The sequence below is a fragment of the Gymnoscopelus microlampas genome (genome assembly GCF_963454915.1).
Source record: "Gymnoscopelus microlampas genome assembly, chromosome: 5".
Taxonomy (NCBI): Eukaryota; Metazoa; Chordata; class Actinopteri; order Myctophiformes; family Myctophidae; genus Gymnoscopelus; species Gymnoscopelus microlampas.
Genome location: NC_139942.1, coordinates 43,300,387 through 43,319,791, shown reverse-complemented (window position 1 = coordinate 43,319,791; position 19,405 = coordinate 43,300,387). Strand labels below are relative to the sequence as shown.

The window sequence follows — 19,405 nt, the reverse complement described above, 5'->3', positions numbered from 1 at the left end:
AACTTTTGGGTTATTTTTCATCACAGTACATTTTGCACATACGTGAAATTGTTCCTCTGCATTTATATTGGACCTCTGCATTCATAAGGAACAATGAGCGCCATTAATACAGCGCCCAGGGAGCAGTTAAGGGTTAAGTGTCTTGCTCAGGGACACTTTGACACATAGACAGGGCCGGGGGGGCAAACCGAAGACCTTCTGTTTCCAATACAGCCATAACATGCTATGGCCTCCCTAAAGCTCACAACGCACAGCAACACAACGTGCTGTGAGCTTGTAAATCAACTATTGTCGGCAAAGAGATTTGGGAGGGGAAAAAAAGGAGACTAAACCATTTAGACCTGAGGCCGATTGTAAAAACGGCTTCTAAATCCTAAGTTAAGTTCAATATCCAAACTCAGGCAACGACAAATAACAGGCATGCCTGGATAAAAATCTATTACGTCATGGTCATGCTATTATCAAACATTTGTATATTACCGTGTCCCAGATCTGCAGTTTGATCTGTTTTCCATCTATAGTGATCATCCTCGCTCCGAACTCCACACCTGGACACACACAAATCATTGTTATTTCATGTGGCCACACCATCAAGGTAACAAGATTCTTCATATTCATCTATCAGAAGGAAGAATCCTGTTGCTAACATCAATAACAGTGGAACAGAGGCAACAGTTCTCAGTGCCTCCTGATAGTTTCAGACAGCACATCACAACATCTGCCATATTTATTGACCGATATATTGGTATCAGCTGCAGTGTTGTACGCTCTCAGAGAGGGTCTTACCGATAGTGAGGTCGTGAACTGGCTGAAACCTCTTGTCTGTGAACTGTAGTAATAGACATGACTTCCCCACACCTGAAACAAACACATGAAACAAACTCAGTCTCAGAAGTTGGAAAACGGATCACATATAGACACATGCACACACAGCATTGTTTTCAATTATTGTTACACAGGTCTGAGCATCCACTTAAACACACACATGGTAACAACTGTCTCTGCAGTTAGTTGTGGATCTAAGGTTCCAGATCCTGTCTATGTATGACTTCAAAAATCATACCACATGATCATGATACATAATTAAAATCACCTGAATTGAATCTTTAAAAGTGTACACTTCATTGATCGGGCCCCCCAGGGGTCTATACTTGGTCCCCTCCCTTTTTCCCTAGTCGACACCAACTCTCTTCCCTGAAAATAGCCAATGTACAAACTCACAACGCTTGTAGATTGGCTATTTTCGCCAAATCTATGCCTAATTGCCTATTATGACATACCCAGAATATAGACGCTAGCTTTCATGTGGTTAAAGCCCCTGCAAAGTATTAACATGTTATTTTACATGGTCCACTGAACGTAGCTAATGTCCCCACATCAAATCAAACGCAATGCATGAAACATGACAGGAAAAACACACCACAGTCTGAACTCATAATGTAAATGCTGCACGGGAAGATGGGATGTTTGTGCTTAATTGTGTGGATGCAAATATGAATCATGTTTTAAAGTGTGAGTCACATCATTATATTCACTTGAGGAATCACAAAGGGAGGTGTTGCTTGTTAACCTCTGTAGACAGATACCGGCTCGTGGTGGGTGGACATCATACTATGTATTTCTTTAAATAAAAAATAATTAAAATATCAGACACAAGCTTACGATGCGTCACAATTGTACACTGTGAGCGTGTAGATATTTTTGGTATTTGACATATGATAAAACTATTTTGGGCATGTCGTTATTTGTGAAATTTATATATGCAAAAATAGCCCATCTACAAGCTCACAACACATTGTCAGCTTGTAGATCCATTGTACAACCAAGTATAAAGTCTTAAGTGAGTCTTAGTGACTTTTCGGGAAAGACAACTTTGAAGTATGCATCATAATGTTCACCTAATGGTTAAAAGCTGTTTACCATCTAATTAAAAGCCTGTCTCAGGCCAGACGGCTGGGTATGCTGGAGGATTAATGTCCTCTCTTGCTCAGACAGGATGTTGCTTTTTTCATCCTCAGTGGTCTACAGCAGAAAGGTTAATGTTGATAGAAAGAACCTTTAGGAAATAAGGTAGTGTCTTGTGTATGTGGCAAGGCTGGCATCATAATGGAACTCTCCACCCACACATTGTTTGAAGAATCAAATCTTATCAGTCCGTTTCTAACACCCAATTCCTGTGCAGCAGCTTTACCTCCATCTTCTCATAATGTGATATAAACAGGCATCCTTTAACCCCTGGAAGTAGACATTTTGAGATGGGGGTCTGAAGTCAAATACATATCTAAAAAAAAAAATCCAAATCCTAACAGTTGCTATATCAGTGGTGCTCCAACTTTTCCATGTCAAGGACCCCCAAAATGATATGTATTTGGCCGCGGACCCCCATCTCAAAATATATTGTTCCAGGGACCCCCAGAAGCACAGATCGGAGTTAAAAATGTTAGCTTTAAAACATAAGATTTGTAAACATTTCCCCAAATCTCTCAAAAAAGAGCAGATCTACAAGCTCATGGTGCGGCACTCAGTGCCGTGCTATGAGCTTGAATATCTGCCATTTTTTAACAGCCTAAGAAATCTTAAAATGACACAGATGCGTTCCCGGCCTTAATGGATTAAAGCAATATTCTATATTTGTTCACAGCATTTTACTTTAGTTTTTCCCCCAGGGGTTCAGGAAGGAGTCAAGCACCAATAATGGCCACTGTGGGGAACCATAGTCTTTCACCACTGAGTTTTGCCAATAACTAAAGGCCCATTTATACTCCCGTTGCGAATGAAAATAAATACATCTGGTTCAAACGTGATGCAACCATCACTGCTCACATACTTTCATGCGTCTTTTGCGTTGGCATGGCTGTTAAACAATACATTCACTAGAGTGCAGTTCAGAGTCAACGGTTTTCTGAAAACAAACATGGCGATGGCCGAGGAGGTCATAATGATGTACCGAACAACAGGTTTAAAAGTTCTCACTAAAAAGTTCTCACTAACTTGCACAACCACTCCACAATACGTTTAGTCATTTTTATAAAGTCTTCGTTTGTGTAGTACTGGTTCAAGAAAACGTGGGAGCTATATACTGACTCCATACGCTTTCAGAAAACTTGCAGAAAGACGGATTGAATGAAAGCAGAAAATGGCCAGAAGACTAACATTGAGATTAAATTAAATTGACAGTACATTTCCACTAATATGCATTCTCAACTGTCAACCCCCACCCAGCTGAAGGCATCTACACATCTACAATTAATCAGCGTTTATGTACTTTACTTTTGACCTAAAGCAGAAATGGCCAACACACAGAAAAGAAGAGAGTAAGGGGTGTTTTATGTTTTTTGCGTGTCGGTGTCACGCATCGAAAATAGCCAGTCTATAACCTCACCTCACAAGCTTGTAGTCGACGGGCTATTTATATCACAGGGCGCGCAATCAAGTATAAATTAGGCTGAACATTTTCGTTGCTCATCTCTGCAGACTCTGCCTCCTCATTTGCATAATAACTCAACTCAAGACAGGTGATTGGTCAAACAGGAGGCAGACCTCCCCAACATCCAGGGGGTCAGAGGGCATTGCCATGGCAACAGAGATGGGACTAGCTGCTGTGTCTAGAGCGACCATTTTAGCCTCAAATGTCAACAGTCACCATAAGGGAGACAATATGGGAGATGGAAGGGTGTTAATGTAATTCTTCACCTCCAGCTGAAGGCGTTTCTCATGAGATTCTTGCTGACAGGTTTAACACATAAAGGAAGCTGAATGTTGCAAGCGAAGGCAACAGTTTTACATTCTTAGAACTTGTTTTTTTTGTTTTTGTTTTTAAAATGACATCTCAAAACTGGTGTTAGCCAGCCAAGAAATTCAGGTAAACCACAACACAACAGCCGCCAAACATTTATTTTCAACAAGGGCTGGAGTTATACGGCTTATATGCTCATGCGCGCGCGCACACACACACACAGAGTAGAGAAAAAAAAACGTTGAACCATTCTCAAACATTTTAGAGAAGAATGAAGTTGACTTCAATGTAAAAGTGTTACAACTGTGTCTGAGCTGATACCAAACATTCCTCTCTCTTATAACCCAGCAACGCTTAGCAGCCATGTGGTCAACATTGTTACTTCTAAGAGTACAGATCAGACATGTTGAAAGAGATACAAAGAGACATACAGACATAGAGAGAGAGAGAGAGAGAGAGAGAATGCGTGTAAGAGAGAAGGATAAGGAGAAATCAACATACACAGAAGAGATAGAGAGAGGGAGAGAACCCTTCCTCCTTTATTGTTTCCAAGGGTTACCATCACCAGGCAGTGGCGTTGCTAGGCAGGGGCGCTGTGGTGATGAGAGGATGGAGAGAGAGGAAGGGCTCACTGGAAGGACCCTTGTATATTGACGCTGTCTGGTCGAAACCTTGTATGTCCTAAACTGTTCTTTTAAGAAATATATTATTATAATTGTTTAATTAAATAGTAAAATTAGCCGATCTATAAGCTAACAACTTTTCCACTACTTTTGTGCGACACTCTTGTATGATCAAGTAGGGCATTAATTGACAAAAAAAAAACATTCTTGGTGGCCACGCTGTGGAACTCACTCCCAGCTCACATCAGAGCTGCCCCCACTCTCACCACGTTTAAAACCACTCAAAACCCACCTTTTCAAACTCGCATTCCCTACATTAATCCCAACCCCCTTTGTTTACCTTTCTTTTATAGTTTAACCTTTTTAAACTAGTTTTTCCTAATAAAGTTTTTTAATTTTCTTTCTATTAAGCACTATGAGTACCTAGAAAAGCACTATATATATATCATATGTAGTATTATTATTATAAAAAGTTGAAACATGGGGATATGAGGTTTCCCCCCCGACAGCGACGCTATAGACCAATTATTTGTTTACTAACATTGAGCCTGGACGCACAGGTGATTGTTTCACGCAATCAATTCCCAACCTGTTTCGGGGTGCACTGGTTTCAGCACACCCCAACCCCCTCTTGTGTGTGTTGGCTAGTGAGACGCGTCCTAACGAGACCTGATATAATGGGTTTCGTTGCGCGCATACTGGCTGCACGCAGCCAGTATGACGTCGTCTGTTAAGGGGTCTATAGGTCTGGGATCATAAGCCTGTCATTATCCCCTGCATTACATCGGCAGTGTGCAGTCAACACACACGACACCGCGAGACAACAGGGCAAATAATCAAAAATATATTGAAACCAATATTTAGAACCAGTAACTGACTTAATCTAGCTCATGGTTACCCGACTGATGGACAAACAGTATTTGTTTGTAATAGTTAAGCTATTTCTTGTATAAAATAACAAATAAACAAGAACAAAATTGACAAAATTGATTAAGCACTTGATTACTTGATTGATTAAACCCTGTATCATAGTGAAAATAACCTATCTGCTATTTTCACAATCTTAATCAGGGGGAAAGTTTGAAATAATCGTGATATTGTTTTGAAGTCATATCGCACAGTCCTATGTTCACCCCTTCCTGCCGAATGCACAAGGTGAACCGTCTTAATGTTATGCAGTTCTTTACACACACACACACACACACACACACACACACACACACACACACACACACACACACACACACACACACACACACACACACACACACACACACACACACACACACACACACGTACGTTACGGCCTTACTTCAAGCCCAACATCACTACTATCTTCTTCAGAAGGTGTATGGTACCCATGGTGCACCCTGGTTGGTAGCCTTGTGGTCAACTACTGTAACCTGCTGTGCTTCTGCTAAAGTGACCGTGGTTCTAATCATCGTTATAATTATCAGAGGAAGTATTGATGAGAGTAGCGTTTGATCTTTCAGATCTAGAGAGGATGTGTGTCATCGGTGAATGTTTCCACCTGTAATCATGATGTAAACACAGCCTCACCACACGGAGTGTTTACCTGTGTGGCTAACCGAGTTGCGCTGATCAAACTACGGTCATTCAAATACGTGGAGAGAGCAGCTCACCCCATAAGAAAACAAACAGCAGCGCTGACTGGCTTCCTTTTGGACTGGGTGGCTAACTAGCTAGCAGAGTCACACATTGCTGAATAGAAAGACACCACAAAATCTACACTAATTTCAAAAGGCAGGGGATATAGGCGAGCCGCAGATTTGTATTCAAAATAAATTCCAGTTTCAGTACGTTTCACTTTTTGAAGGGCTTGACTTTTAAAATAAACAAAAGAAAAAAACGTAACTGAAACCGTAGCCGATAAAGAAAAACAACAAATCAAACTAGGAAACCACAGGGCAATTTTAAACATTTCCAGAAAGACAGGTGACAGATGACTAACTTTATTTGAACGCTGTTCACATTGAAGGCTCTGTCTGCTCGCTGCATTCAAGTACATCAGTTGCGCAACATACAACTCTATCATGCAGTTAGTGCATCCAAGGCTCGTGATGTGCACTGCAAAGTTATATCTATGAATATGATGTCATCATGTCATGCTATGGTCAACTATGGATAACCACCAATTACCAAGTGTACATGTTAACAAGAAAATGCCCATCCCTCCCTGCTGGCTAACATTAACACACCGGAAAACAAATTGAGTTTCCACTTAAATGAGAAGATGTTCTTTCTCATTACATTGAAGTAGTATAGTGTTATTTTTCTTACCGATAGCTCAGCATATGTTTTCTGAATTGTGCTATAGGTGTTAATGAGGTCAATAGCACAAGTCAGTAAACGTATGTTATCTCAGGGGAATATGATCATATGATTTTGAATACCTGGATCAGCAGAGAAAACCTGGAGGAAAAAAAACACACTCTGCTCTTACTTACAACAAGTACTTTGGAGAGAAGTCACTTAACCATTGCGTAGCTCTACAGGAGGGGCTCACTGGCCTGTGGCTGTATGGTCAGCTTCCTACGTGTGTGTATAAGTTAAACATGTTAGAAACACTGGCATATGGGCGCTCGGGTGGCGCGGATGTAAGGTACCTGCCTGCCAACGCGGAGTCTAGGGGTTCAAATCCGCCGCGGTGCATCCGGCTTGGCCGAGCATCTATATGAATACAATTGGCCTGTGTTCGGGGGAGGGAAGCTGGGCAGGGAGGGTGATATTTGTCACTGCACATAATCCTACACACTGGGCAGGTGACAAGCAGTGACAAGCAGTGACAAGTAGTGGGAGGAATTCATTGGTGTAACAACTAAATTGGGGAGAGAAAAAAAGGGTGAAAATAAATAATTAGCTACAAATTATAGAAAAGAGAAGAAAAACGTATTATAGCCACCCTCCATTTTCCCCTCCACAGTAAACACCAAATCTTTTAGCCGAAAATGGCTGATGATGTGCAAGAGTTGTGAGCTGAATGTTCGCCCCCGAATAGGGACTCTAGGGTTTAAGTAAACTGACATAATGATTAGTGATCAACTTATTACACACATTTTTATTCATTTCTGTGTAAAATCAACATTATTGGGCAATAATATTACGGCATTTGTCACCCTTTGTACACTATATAGCCAGACAACAACGACACCGAGTCTCCAGGGCCAGCTGTTACCAGCTAACCATTTATTACACTGTGTAGCATGACCCCAGGCCTCACCGTTATTGTCTCAATTATTCTCCTGACTTATTCTCATGAATAATGCATTTCGTATCAGGCGGTGCTATCAACATAGCACAATAAAGCAGGAAATAACGATTCGTGGTATCATAACAACTGTAATAAATGTGAGCTGTCCAAGCCACCTAAAAATATATTATAATTTAGGCTATACTTGTATGTAGCAATCGATTTATTATAGTCGACGCAACATAATTTTCCTGCCCTTTGCACACAGCGCACACCTGAGAAATGATAATCGGCTGTGAGCATCATTAAAGATCACTGAAATTAGAAATTACCAGGAGTGGCCTATCCATCGAGTTAACTGTCTGTATTTTTAGGAGGTTGAAACATGCACACAGAGTAGCGGTGGTTATAATTCAGGGTGGAATTTTGTGGGGAGAACTGTTTATCTGCCAGGCTGATCTCTGGACGAGCTGGCTGAAGGTCCAGCAGCTTAAGAAAATATCTACCATGAAAATTGCCTTTTTTTCCCCCCCTTGGGATCATTTTGCTGTGTACACCTGCACCAACAATAACCGTTTTTTTTCTACAGGTGGAAACAAGAGAGATGAGCCTCTCTTGATGAGGTTTTCATGATCCTGGAGCTGTTCCAGGAGGGATATCGTCGCTGTCGGGTAGAAACCATGTATGTCATTTAACGTTTTTACGATTTTTCATTCATGAATGCCCCGTTTTAGACTCTGTAGAATGGCAGTCTTGCGCACAAATCTACAAGACACATTGAACTTCTGTGAACAGTTTGAAAGATTTCACCCAAACATGACATGCCCAAAATAGGGACGCCAGGTTCAAAGTAGTTAAGTCTGTCTGTGGGCTCTATAAATATTTAACTAACGAAAAGTATTAACAAGATCTTGTTGTGACTAAATAATAACTATGTTGTTGTTGGATCCATTGGAACACAGGTTTATATGGTATAAGTAACGGTTTTGGACATATAAGGTTTCTGCCCACCAGTGATGATATGTGAAAGCTGCTTTAGGATTTTAATGATACTATAGTCCCTAGTGTCTCCACTCCTTTGGGCTATTTTTTTGTCACAGTACATTTGCACATAATTTGTCCTCTGCATTTAACCATCCTTAACTATTGGGAGCAGCGGGTGCCATTTACACAGCACCCGGGGAGCAGTTAAGGGTTTAGTGTCTTGCTCAGGAACACTTCCGACACATAGACCGGGGCCAGAGGCCCTTTCAGCTATGGCTGCCCACTGGGCTCAGTAGCTGGTTATACAGACGTATTACAAACTTTGTAATAGTTCTTCTCACTTCCCACTCACTTTTGAAAGTGAGCACTTGCTTGAGTTTTCCTAAAGTGACAGATTGAGGATGTGTCACTATCAGAAGAAGGATCAACACTTGTGTTTCATCACTACTTTGATATGAACAAGAGGAGGAAACTGTGTTTGTTATAAAACAATTGTATTACATGCCACCAACAAGTTGCTATTGCCCTCTAGTCTAGAAGCAGTTGCACTCTAGAAGCATACAAGGCATACACTAAGCTGGAGGTACTTTTGCAGAAGAAATACTGGTTAACCTAGTGCCATTAAAGAAAACACGTATGAGACTGAAGGACACTATAATAGAAGCAATTAGAGGGTAACAATATGGCCCTTGGCACAGGCTACTGAGGCTGTAGTAGTTTAAGTAAATGAGGATGGAGATTTCTACAGCATATTTCAAACCACAGTTGAAGAGCTTTAAAAACACCACCAACGGCACCAATAAGAAATGAAGATACTGATAGTACTAATCGGCTATTTTAGCTATTTTGTTAAATAGGGCTCAAGTGGTTAAATACTTGTTAGAACGGAGTGAGAAACAAGTTAACAAAAGGAGTAGGAACTAATGGAGAAGGACACTGTTAGGAGTGTTGGCTTCACAACAGCACTGTAAATGTGAACCATGTATCACTCACAACTTAACATTTTCAGCCAACACTCCCTGACCATCTGCCCTTCCTCGTGCTCAATATGGAACAGTAGTCTATGATGATAACAGAGGGAGCTGACTTGAATGCATGGGTCAATCACTGTGATCACTGCACATTTATCTTTGCAGTCTGCGCCATGTAAGATCGCTCAAGGAGCAGAACTAGGTTTTCCTGGTAGATGCATTTGAATTTTCAATTCACTTGTTGAATGAGTGTTCACGTTAAAAGACCACACTGGTGGTCTGTCATGTTTAGCTTATAGATTGCAACTATCCGTACCTACATTACTGTTAACCATTGTCCAAAGCATGCAGCCTGCTGTAGTTTGTTTTGTCTTTGTGGAAACAATTGTTTTCTTTAAATTAAAAGTATGAAAAACCAACAAGCATGGACTTAAACTTGCTTGAGATAGTCATCCAACGCACCACATTTTATTGCAACATAATTTTTTGTATCATATGTAACGGTTGGGGGAGACAAGGTATAAAGGTAGTCGACACACCCAGTTGAGACATGAAGGCCTATAGGCCAATACCAGACCTCTTGACAAAGACTGCCAGATAAGGACATCCTGCACAGCCTGTTCAAGGCAGGAATGTTGTGCCGTTATTCCGCCTAACCATTCTGCATAGATTGGCGAAACATGGGGTATCCTTGTTTTGCTGTGAAGCCGGCAGTGGGGATAGTCAGAGAGCCGAATACACATCTGTAACAGGGACTGCCGGCAGGGCGGGACAGTGTGACGTGTTGTTTAATGTCCACACACCTTTCTACCTCGAACTGCTCCCCGCTTCTCTTCAAATTCTCCTCCAACATATTTCTGACCGCACAAACACGTTGCTCACATGAATCCAACATTCTATTAATGTTACTCAGCATCATGTTATTCCATGTTATTCCTCTCTCTTACACACACACACATATACACTAGTGATGCGCGGGTCCATCTTTTTTTTATCCACACCCACCAAAATAATTTCAACTGCAACCGTCCAACCTGCTTCAATGCATCTCCAACCCGACCCGCTGTCATTAATGACGGACAAAGCTTTTTCAAAGAAAAAATACGAAGCTTTTTTCCTGACAAAATGGGCAACATCAGTTCTTACCGTATAATGGAAACAGATTGAAATAATTAGTCAATAAATACATATACGCATAAGCCGGTGTTGTAAATGTATCAAATCTACTGATTGCTAACTGCTGTCATCTCAAGTTGTGTGTGAGTCAGAGAGAGGGAGAGAGAGTATCTATGCCGATTTATTTTGTCCCATCTGCAAATAACAATCTCCACTGAAAGCATTACCTAACTGCAAGTGCAATGCTTGCAATATTTCCTGACATTACTTTCTTTTTAAAGTAATAATTTTGTGTGTCGTTTCTGCTTTCCAAAAATCTATATATTGTTTCTAAAATATATATTGTGTCACAGAAATAAGAGGTACTGTAGGGTGATCTGACTCATTACTGCTGTAAAAGTAACCACTTGGATTCAAACCCAGCTCTCCTGCATTGAAAACCAAACATCTACTGCTCACGCCATGCGGAATCCCTCCTGGCCAAGGGTGATATTAGACCTCAGGGCTTCAGGAAGGACTACTCTGTCTGCTACATAAATACAGAAGGGATTTAAGTAAGTTCATGAAAATTTGGGTAAGTGTAATCCTCAGACTGCACTCACAGCAAAATGATGAGTCATGTAACTTAATAATGCATGACTAATAAGCAAAACCCACATATACTCATTTAACTGTCCATAATTAAAACAAAATGATGTGATCAGTTTGTGCAAATATATGCGTGTACAAATACCTGTTTAGTTTAGACTAGTTAACTTGGGACTAATTTCCTGTCTCTCTGTTGACAAAGAATCATCACATGATCCACTTTAGGCAAACAACTTAGGTAACTCATCCAATATGAGGACAAAAACATAACTGTCTGTCACTCAAATCACACCGTAAACCCAACCCTTCAGACACGGAGGTCGTTCAAATCCCTGCTGCCATCTACACCCAAGCTGCACTCCTTTCTGGGAAGCTTCCTGAACAGAGCAAATTGAGAGTTTAGATTGGTAGTTCTCAAAGGAGAGAGCCGAGGAGGTGTCTTAGGAGTAGGACCCCAGAGGTTTGCGATGGGATCCCAGCTATTTGTTACTAAAATTCTATCAGTGTTTAATTCATTATGATTTAGTACAATGAGAGATCCAACATTTTAATCTGCTGGTATTTTCACAGTTACAGTACATTTCTATAATAGATCACCATACTAAAAGTATCTTAAGATGCAGATCTGGTTGACAAAACCTTGAACCTCCTGCCCATTTATCCGACAGTCCATATGTAAAGCTTGGCCATTTCTACATTAGACAACATCCTCAAACCAGAAACACCAGTGCCACAGGCTAAAAATTGATTCCCTCAAGTCAACATGTATCCATACAGATCAGCATAGCTGTCTGTATGGATATTTATTGGGTATTTTCCATACTTTTACAGTAGATTTCAGAGGGACCATGAATAATGTCTGGAATGTAACCCTCCTTCTACAGAGTATAAGGTAAAGCTCTCAGCAGCTCTCTTCAACACTATGAAGCTGTAAACAAAAACACCTTGACACTTCAAGCCACGAGACTGTTTCACAACACTAAACTTGAAAGCACATCAAAATATTTTATGGCCTCCAATCTCTAAAAGCAGCCCACCAAAGACACAAATAAAAAACATGCGAAGCTAACAAGACAGTAAACAAATGACAACATTAACCACTGACTGGCCACCCATAACATTTCTTTGTAAAAAAAAAAGTGAATCAATTCTACCTCTACTTTCCTGGCAATGTACGCGACTTCAAGGCACTCCACGTATTTCATAATAATGTCACATGATCTAAAATAGTGCCTTTTCCATGGTCAAGAATGAGTTGTGGATATTAGTCTAAAGGTTCTATGGTTTTAGTAAATAATCACCCACATTAAACCAATCCACCATATCCCAAAACACTGTCACTCACTGTTAAATCCAGGAGAAACCAAAGTTTTCATGTCAACATCCATGTTAAACATGGATGTTTTATACTGTACTACTACCCAATGCAACAAGACTAGCAGGCAATCTTTTCTAATAGACTGGGGAGAATTAATTGTGTCTGTGACCAATCCAGATCTTTGATGAAGGGTCACAATGAAGCTGCCGGGTCATCCGTGTCTTACATTTAAACATGAACAGTGTGTGAACACTGAAATAAGATACAACTAATGCATTTGAGGGAGGTGAGGGGGGGGTCTTCGGTTTGGCTCCATGTAGCAAAGGATCCTGTTCCTCCTCATCATCATCACACCACCTCAACAAAAACACAGATGTGACCAACCAGGCAATTCCATGTCATAAATGATATATATATATATATATATATATATATATATATATATATATATATATATATATATATATATATATTCCTGCTGTTGATACTCGTTTACTCATATTTTAGCTCAGCAGCCTCGGGCAACAACACCACAATGATGCACCTGCTGCTGTTGAAACACCCAAGCTAGTTTAACCAGGCCCCTGATCAGAATACAAAAGCTAACAAGAGTAAACAAATGACAACATTACAACCACTGACTGGCCACCCATAACGTTTCACACATCACAGTGCTATAAACGTAGCTGGAATTAGACTACAAACAAAGGAATCATATCCCCTAAATCCTGTTTATGCGACACTAGGGAATGTTTGTCTGATCATCCTAATCGTTATAAAACGCCATTTCGGGGAAATACTGGAGAGACTGGCCTTCAGTTTGTCTGCCAAGAAGAGACACTATGAAGAGATCAAGTGTGTTCTTGTTAATAATAACGCATGTTAACCAGAGAGAGAGAGAGCAGAGGTCGTGGTGATCGTGTTTCGTGTACCTGCTGAGTTGTCATATTTGCTGCTGTGTTGTGTACAACATGCTACGTAGGGAACACTATATCAGCTAAAAGGCTAACTAGCAGGGCTAACGTAGCTAACCTGAGGCTAACACCCCCACCCTGGCAGTGATGCCAGATTTTGTGAGAGAAATAAGGGAAAACAAGCCCAAAATATAGGCCACATGTCATGAGCACTTTAAACCTATAACATATACTATACAACAGCTATTTGAAAAAATAGCAGATCTACAAGCTCACAATGGAGATCGTAGATCAGCTATTTTCAAGACATATCTTGGAAAAAAAACAAAAAAAAACATTTTGACAAGTCTTGTATGGGCTATCTGCGGTACTTGGCACAAATACACATTAATTTGGGGGGTGGGTCCTTGACATGACAATGTTTGAGAACCACTGTGGTTTAAACAACATTTTGGAAACAAGTCCAAAATAAGCAGCAACTACACTTTACTAGAAATAAGCCCAAGAAAAAACCGCAACCACCCACTTGACAGAAAAACAAGCCCAGAGTCGCTTATAAGAAGCGGACATGGCAACGCTGTACCCTGGGCGCAAGAGAGTACAGACGAAAGACGATACAGGCCGAACAACAGCGACTCTCTAACCTGTCAACAACAACAGCTCTTATCGACACAACACAGACAAAACGTTGTGCCAAAGTGTTGCTTCGTGTGTCAGGGCCATTGGTAGTGTTTTTCAGACAGACAGTGTTGTAGGGAGGCTGCTGTCATCCCACCCTCTCTCTGCTTTTCTTTTTACACCACGTCATTGGACCGTCCAACACTGCGGAAATGGAGCGCAGCTAGCATGGCTAGCATGCTAAAGAAGTGGCTAACCCCAGTAGCTAGCTGCCCCCAGTGCTATAATAGCTGTCACTAGTTGCTCTGCTCACCCGTGTCTCCGATGATGATGTATTTGAAGAGGTACGCGTACGCCATGGTGCCCCTGCTTAGCTGTGCGAGAAATGACGATCACCTGTTCCCTGGTCCCCGTCCTTATCTCAGCGAACCGATCGTTTTTTTTAAACCGTGTGGATATTAAAGATCGCCCGGGTTGTAGACTCTGCTTTTTGTGGCTGTCAGACGGGCAGCTTTAGCCTCCTTTTCTCTGTTCGGTACTGCCGATGGGAAGGAACAATAAACAGCCTCCTCCGACTCCTCAGCTATGGCTACGTCACAAGTTCCGCCCCCGCCACCTCGCCACGCATGCCGCCCCCTATGATGCCGCCCCGACATTCACGGAGCTCCCGTTAGATGTCGCCCCCATACCTATATTATGGGTTGACCCTTGGCCTTCTTAACCTTCACCCATTAATTAAACACCCCCTGACCCCCAACAGAACTCTCAGCCCAGTTGTTGCACATACTGTAATTTGCCCCATAGACTTGCACAAACATGCGTAAACTAAAAGCATGTTCGCTCGAGTCTCACCCATATCTGGCCTATTTTCAGTTGTTCTGAAAGAGGGGGTTCCCAGGGGTCCTTGGGGGAGGGGCTCGAGGGGTTCCAGGGGGTCCCCTGCTAAATTAGTAATAGCATCAAAATCAGTTTAACCGCTTAAACTCCTATAATGCAACGGCTATTTGAAGATGCTGATCTACAAGCTCACAATGCTTCATTGCACATGACATGTGAGCTTGTATTTCTGCTATTTTCTAAAAATCGAACACATTTGGAATCATTTTTGAAACATTTTAACATCACAAATCTTGTTTGGAGGTCCCTGGCACAAACCACACACACACACACACACACACACACACACACACACACACACACACACACACACACACACACACACACACACACACACACACACACACACACATTGCCAAAAAGTTTAATAATGTACCATTGCAGTTATTCATTATTAGATTATTACTATTCGTGATTCTTACAAACAACATGTAAATCTAAAAAAAAAAATCTTCCTCCTCCTTCGAATCCCGCTGCGGATCCCCCAATAATCAATGTCATCACATAAGAAAAAAAGAGGCTACCAGATAATAAACAATAAACAAATTTAAGGGCTCAACCACAATTTTTTCAATTGTCAGATGATGCATAAATCTTATACATACAAGTTTAGGTGTAACTCTTACTTACATTTTAGCAATAAGTCATCTTGCCAAAAGGGTAAAACCTGTTATATTTTAGCATTCCGGGTTATGTGAAGGTCTTGTGGAGCTAGATTCTATAGGTATTTTTAGGACCTCAGAAAATACATTGACAGTTGATTGCTAAAAACATTTTGGGTACAGCCAAAACATCTGTGACTACCTGATGTTTTCTTACAGCGATCACACATATCAATATCTGGTAAAGAGTCCTGATGGTTGAGATGGAAAAAAGGTGGACCATGAATATAAAAATGTAGCTGCAAGAATTTGTAGCATTGAGAATGAGACATATTGAACATTTCTAAATTACTCATTATAGGGGTTCGGTTTGAGAAATGATTAATAATATAATTGCTTTTAAATAATGTGTATATGTGTGCTTACTTTACAGTGGTATATTAACTAAGGGGTGAGACAAATACAAAACCATATCGTCCCACATACAGGAATACCTCATGAGACCTTCTTCTAATGGCAGTTTCATCACCTATGTCGTGTTGGCGAACAAAAGTAGTGACAACCGACAACCTGGGCTATAGTTTCATATATAACATAGTGGGAAAAAAGAGCTGGATGGACTATTTTTACAAACAGCTGCCAAAGGAGATGAGTAAAGAACGTTTAGCCAACATACAGGGTTGCTAAACAATAATAATAAAGATTATTACGTTACTTTCTCAATATGATTGGGAATGTTATAAATGTTAGCTGTTGTAAGTTTATCAGGCTTTGCCTTTACATGTCATTTCCCTTTATAAATGTTTTTTTTTTTAAATCCATCATTTCTTTCTTGTTTACTCAGATGATCAAGAGCTCAGTAAAAGTCACATTATTGTGTAAAAATGTTTACAAATGATCTTAGCCTGCAAGTCATTAAATATGGCAGCACCAGCATAAACCACTTCACAGTGGCTTCAACATCTTCACTCCAGATTTATTTTTCTCTTCCTGTTTAAAAAGCCTGTTTAATCAGTTCAAATATTAGATCCAGTTATATAGGAATAACCTGTTCAGGCTACCCAGGGCTGGGAATGTGACTGGCCAAGTAGTCTCACATAGCCAGACTATCAGAGATCCCTGCCTACTGATAGGCCTACATCTGGGAAATGTAAATTTAAATGTATGGGCTTGAACAGACAGCGGAGAAAACCAGTGCTAATAAACCTACACGCCCACTGATTTGAAAACCAATCCTGATACCGTCCCAGGAAAGCCCTAAAGCTTTGCATTGGTTCTACAATGCTGTTATTTATTTTATTTCCAGATTTTTTCCCTCCACCATTCACTGAATTTTGATGTCACCAGACAAGTTGACATCTCTGAGTGTTTGGCTGCCTATAAGGTATTTTGGCCTGGCCTTTGGTGTTGTAAATTCTTTGAGGGCACAAGGGCCAAATGCTAGACAGGAAGGCCATTAAGTAAAACACTGATAACTATTAGTGAAATAAAGAAATAAGCTGTTTTTGTCTGTAATAATGTATTGGTATTTACAAATTACAAATATTTGTAGAAACTCCTGAGTCCTGAGTCAAAATGTCATATATGATGCTCAGCCCTGGACTAACTGGATTGATTTGAAGATGGGGATGTGGAGGGGGGAGTTAAGAATTCAGGATCTCAACAAAAGAAAAAAACACTGTATTGACAGGAAAGAGGATAAAACAGTACAATCAACTGGGGGCAGTGTGGCCACACTTTTCTCAGCAGCAGAAGGCCAAACTGAGGTGGAACGGCGGCCACAGCCTTCATGGCCCCTGCTACTAGTCAATGAACCTGTGGTGCAGATCAGGATACAGGATACACTAGTGAGGATTTCAACAGGGATATGGAGGTCATGTGATATGGTGTTGAATATCTTTTGTGTGATGAGAAGCATTAATAGAAACATTTATAATACTTTGATAATTACTGTGGGGGGCCCTGTCTTTCCCTAAGAGGACTGACCGTGGGTAGCTACTGGGACGTGAATCGGGGCTTGATCAACCCCGGCTGGGTCACCTGGGCGAGGGTGTATTATGTTGGGAGACCCGAAACACCCGTCGAACCCAGGCTACAACACTGATGATACGTCCCAGATGCATCCACGTGATGTTTTTTATTTATCATTTCCTTTTGTCTTTTTGCAGTTTTATCAACATGAGTATGAGTATTAAACTCATCATCATTAAACACAGTACCGATTACCGAAAGCATGTGTTTTCAATCTTTGTTTTATCACAACATGATAAATAAAAATATTATAGACAACTGACAAAGCACAATTTTAACCTTACTGTTTATGTACATTGTTATCACTATAACATTATCTCTTGCCTTCTTGTTAAGAATCCAAATAAACAGCAGAAATAATGATCGTCTGCAATCTTGTAATGACTGATAATTTCCATGAGAGGGCAGAAAAGTGACATTTCAAAGTTGAAACAAAATCCAGTCAACTTTAGTGCAGTGAGATAAAGAGGGCAGTGGTGGCAGGCACATAGCCACTGTGCAAACACAAATAAAGTAATTTTACTCTATAAGACTTACTTAACACAGAGTGAAGCCATCTAATGCACTGTCACCTGAAAAGGATTACGAGACTATGGCTTTTCCAAATCTATAAGTGTGACATTCAAACTAGATGACACTTAATGAGTAAAACCATTGACGCAATCTAGGACTGCAACTAATGATTGTTTTCATAATTTTGATTATCTGATTAATCTGCGATTAATTTAGTCCATATAGAATTATGGGAAATACGATACGGTAATAAAGTACACAATGATTGTAATGCTATTACACATTTTGGAGTTGAAAAATGCACAAATTATAAATGTGTACATGATGCATCACTTAACTGATTATTCGAATAGACTAATAGCCGCAATTTCCTGTTGATGGATTATTCGATTGTTTCACCAATGTGATTAGTGCAATCCAATCGCAGGCAATTGCCCTGTTGTCTGTATAGAATGCTTAGAAACCTCCGAATGACAGAGTAAAGAGTATTAGGATCCACATTTTGATTTATGGGTGTTCACCAGATGCCACCCCTTTGTTTTTACTCCCCTTTTGTCCCACAAACTAAGTTAGCATATAAAGGAAATGGCAGGCCCAGGTTTCTAAAACTATAGCTCAGCAGGGCTGTGTGAGCAAGGCCTGTTTCTGTTGGGTCCCCATGTGACCAGAGTATGTAATAATGAGCCTGGATCCCTTGGTGGTGAGAGACTATAATTATTCAATTTAGGTCCCAGCCTGAAAACGTGTTACGTTGCCTGGATTTAGACAATGGAGGGCAAGGTCGTATTCCTGATAAAGAATGTAGGGCAATTAATATCAGGATCAGACCCGTAGGATATGACATTATTTAAGAAGGAGGGAAGAAAAAAGAAAGAAAGAAAGAAAACATTTTTAGGGCTCTTTCCACATCCTGAAGTCATCATGGATAATGCTCTTAACTTATTCTCATATTATGATGGTGTCACACGCCAAAAATAGCAGATCTACAAGATCACAATGTGTCAGTCACATTTTCAGTGCGTTGTGTTCTTGCAGATCAGCTATTTTCTGTGCGTGACACCGTTCTATTAGGACATATAACAGGCTTAAGAGAACCTCCTCTCCCCTTCCACTCCTGGACCCCCCCCCCCCCCCCCCCCCTTCCCTGTCGTTTTCAGGCTGTTTTCTCAACATCTGCTATTTCCTTCACCATAGGGTGGATCTGTGGCTTCATGTCCAAGAGAAATATCACCACGACCTTCCTGCCAGCATTCCTGTGTACACACACACACACACACACACAC

General features: G+C 40.7%; 1 protein-coding gene across 1 annotated transcript in view; it reads right to left on the bottom strand.

The window, feature by feature from the left end:
* The window catches only part of rab2a (RAB2A, member RAS oncogene family), a 30,866-nt gene extending 16,205 nt beyond the window's left edge, over nt 1-14,661 (bottom strand). Inside the window, exons 1-3 of the mRNA XM_084057538.1 lie at nt 14,393-14,661; nt 787-858; nt 481-548 (exon numbers count right to left, since the gene is read on the bottom strand). Of these exons, the coding sequence (XP_083913664.1) occupies nt 481-548; nt 787-858; nt 14,393-14,438 (186 nt within the window). The 5' untranslated portion in view covers nt 14,439-14,661. The remainder of the gene's footprint in view (nt 1-480; nt 549-786; nt 859-14,392) is intronic.
* Nucleotides 14,662-19,405: the final 4,744 nt, after the last annotated feature.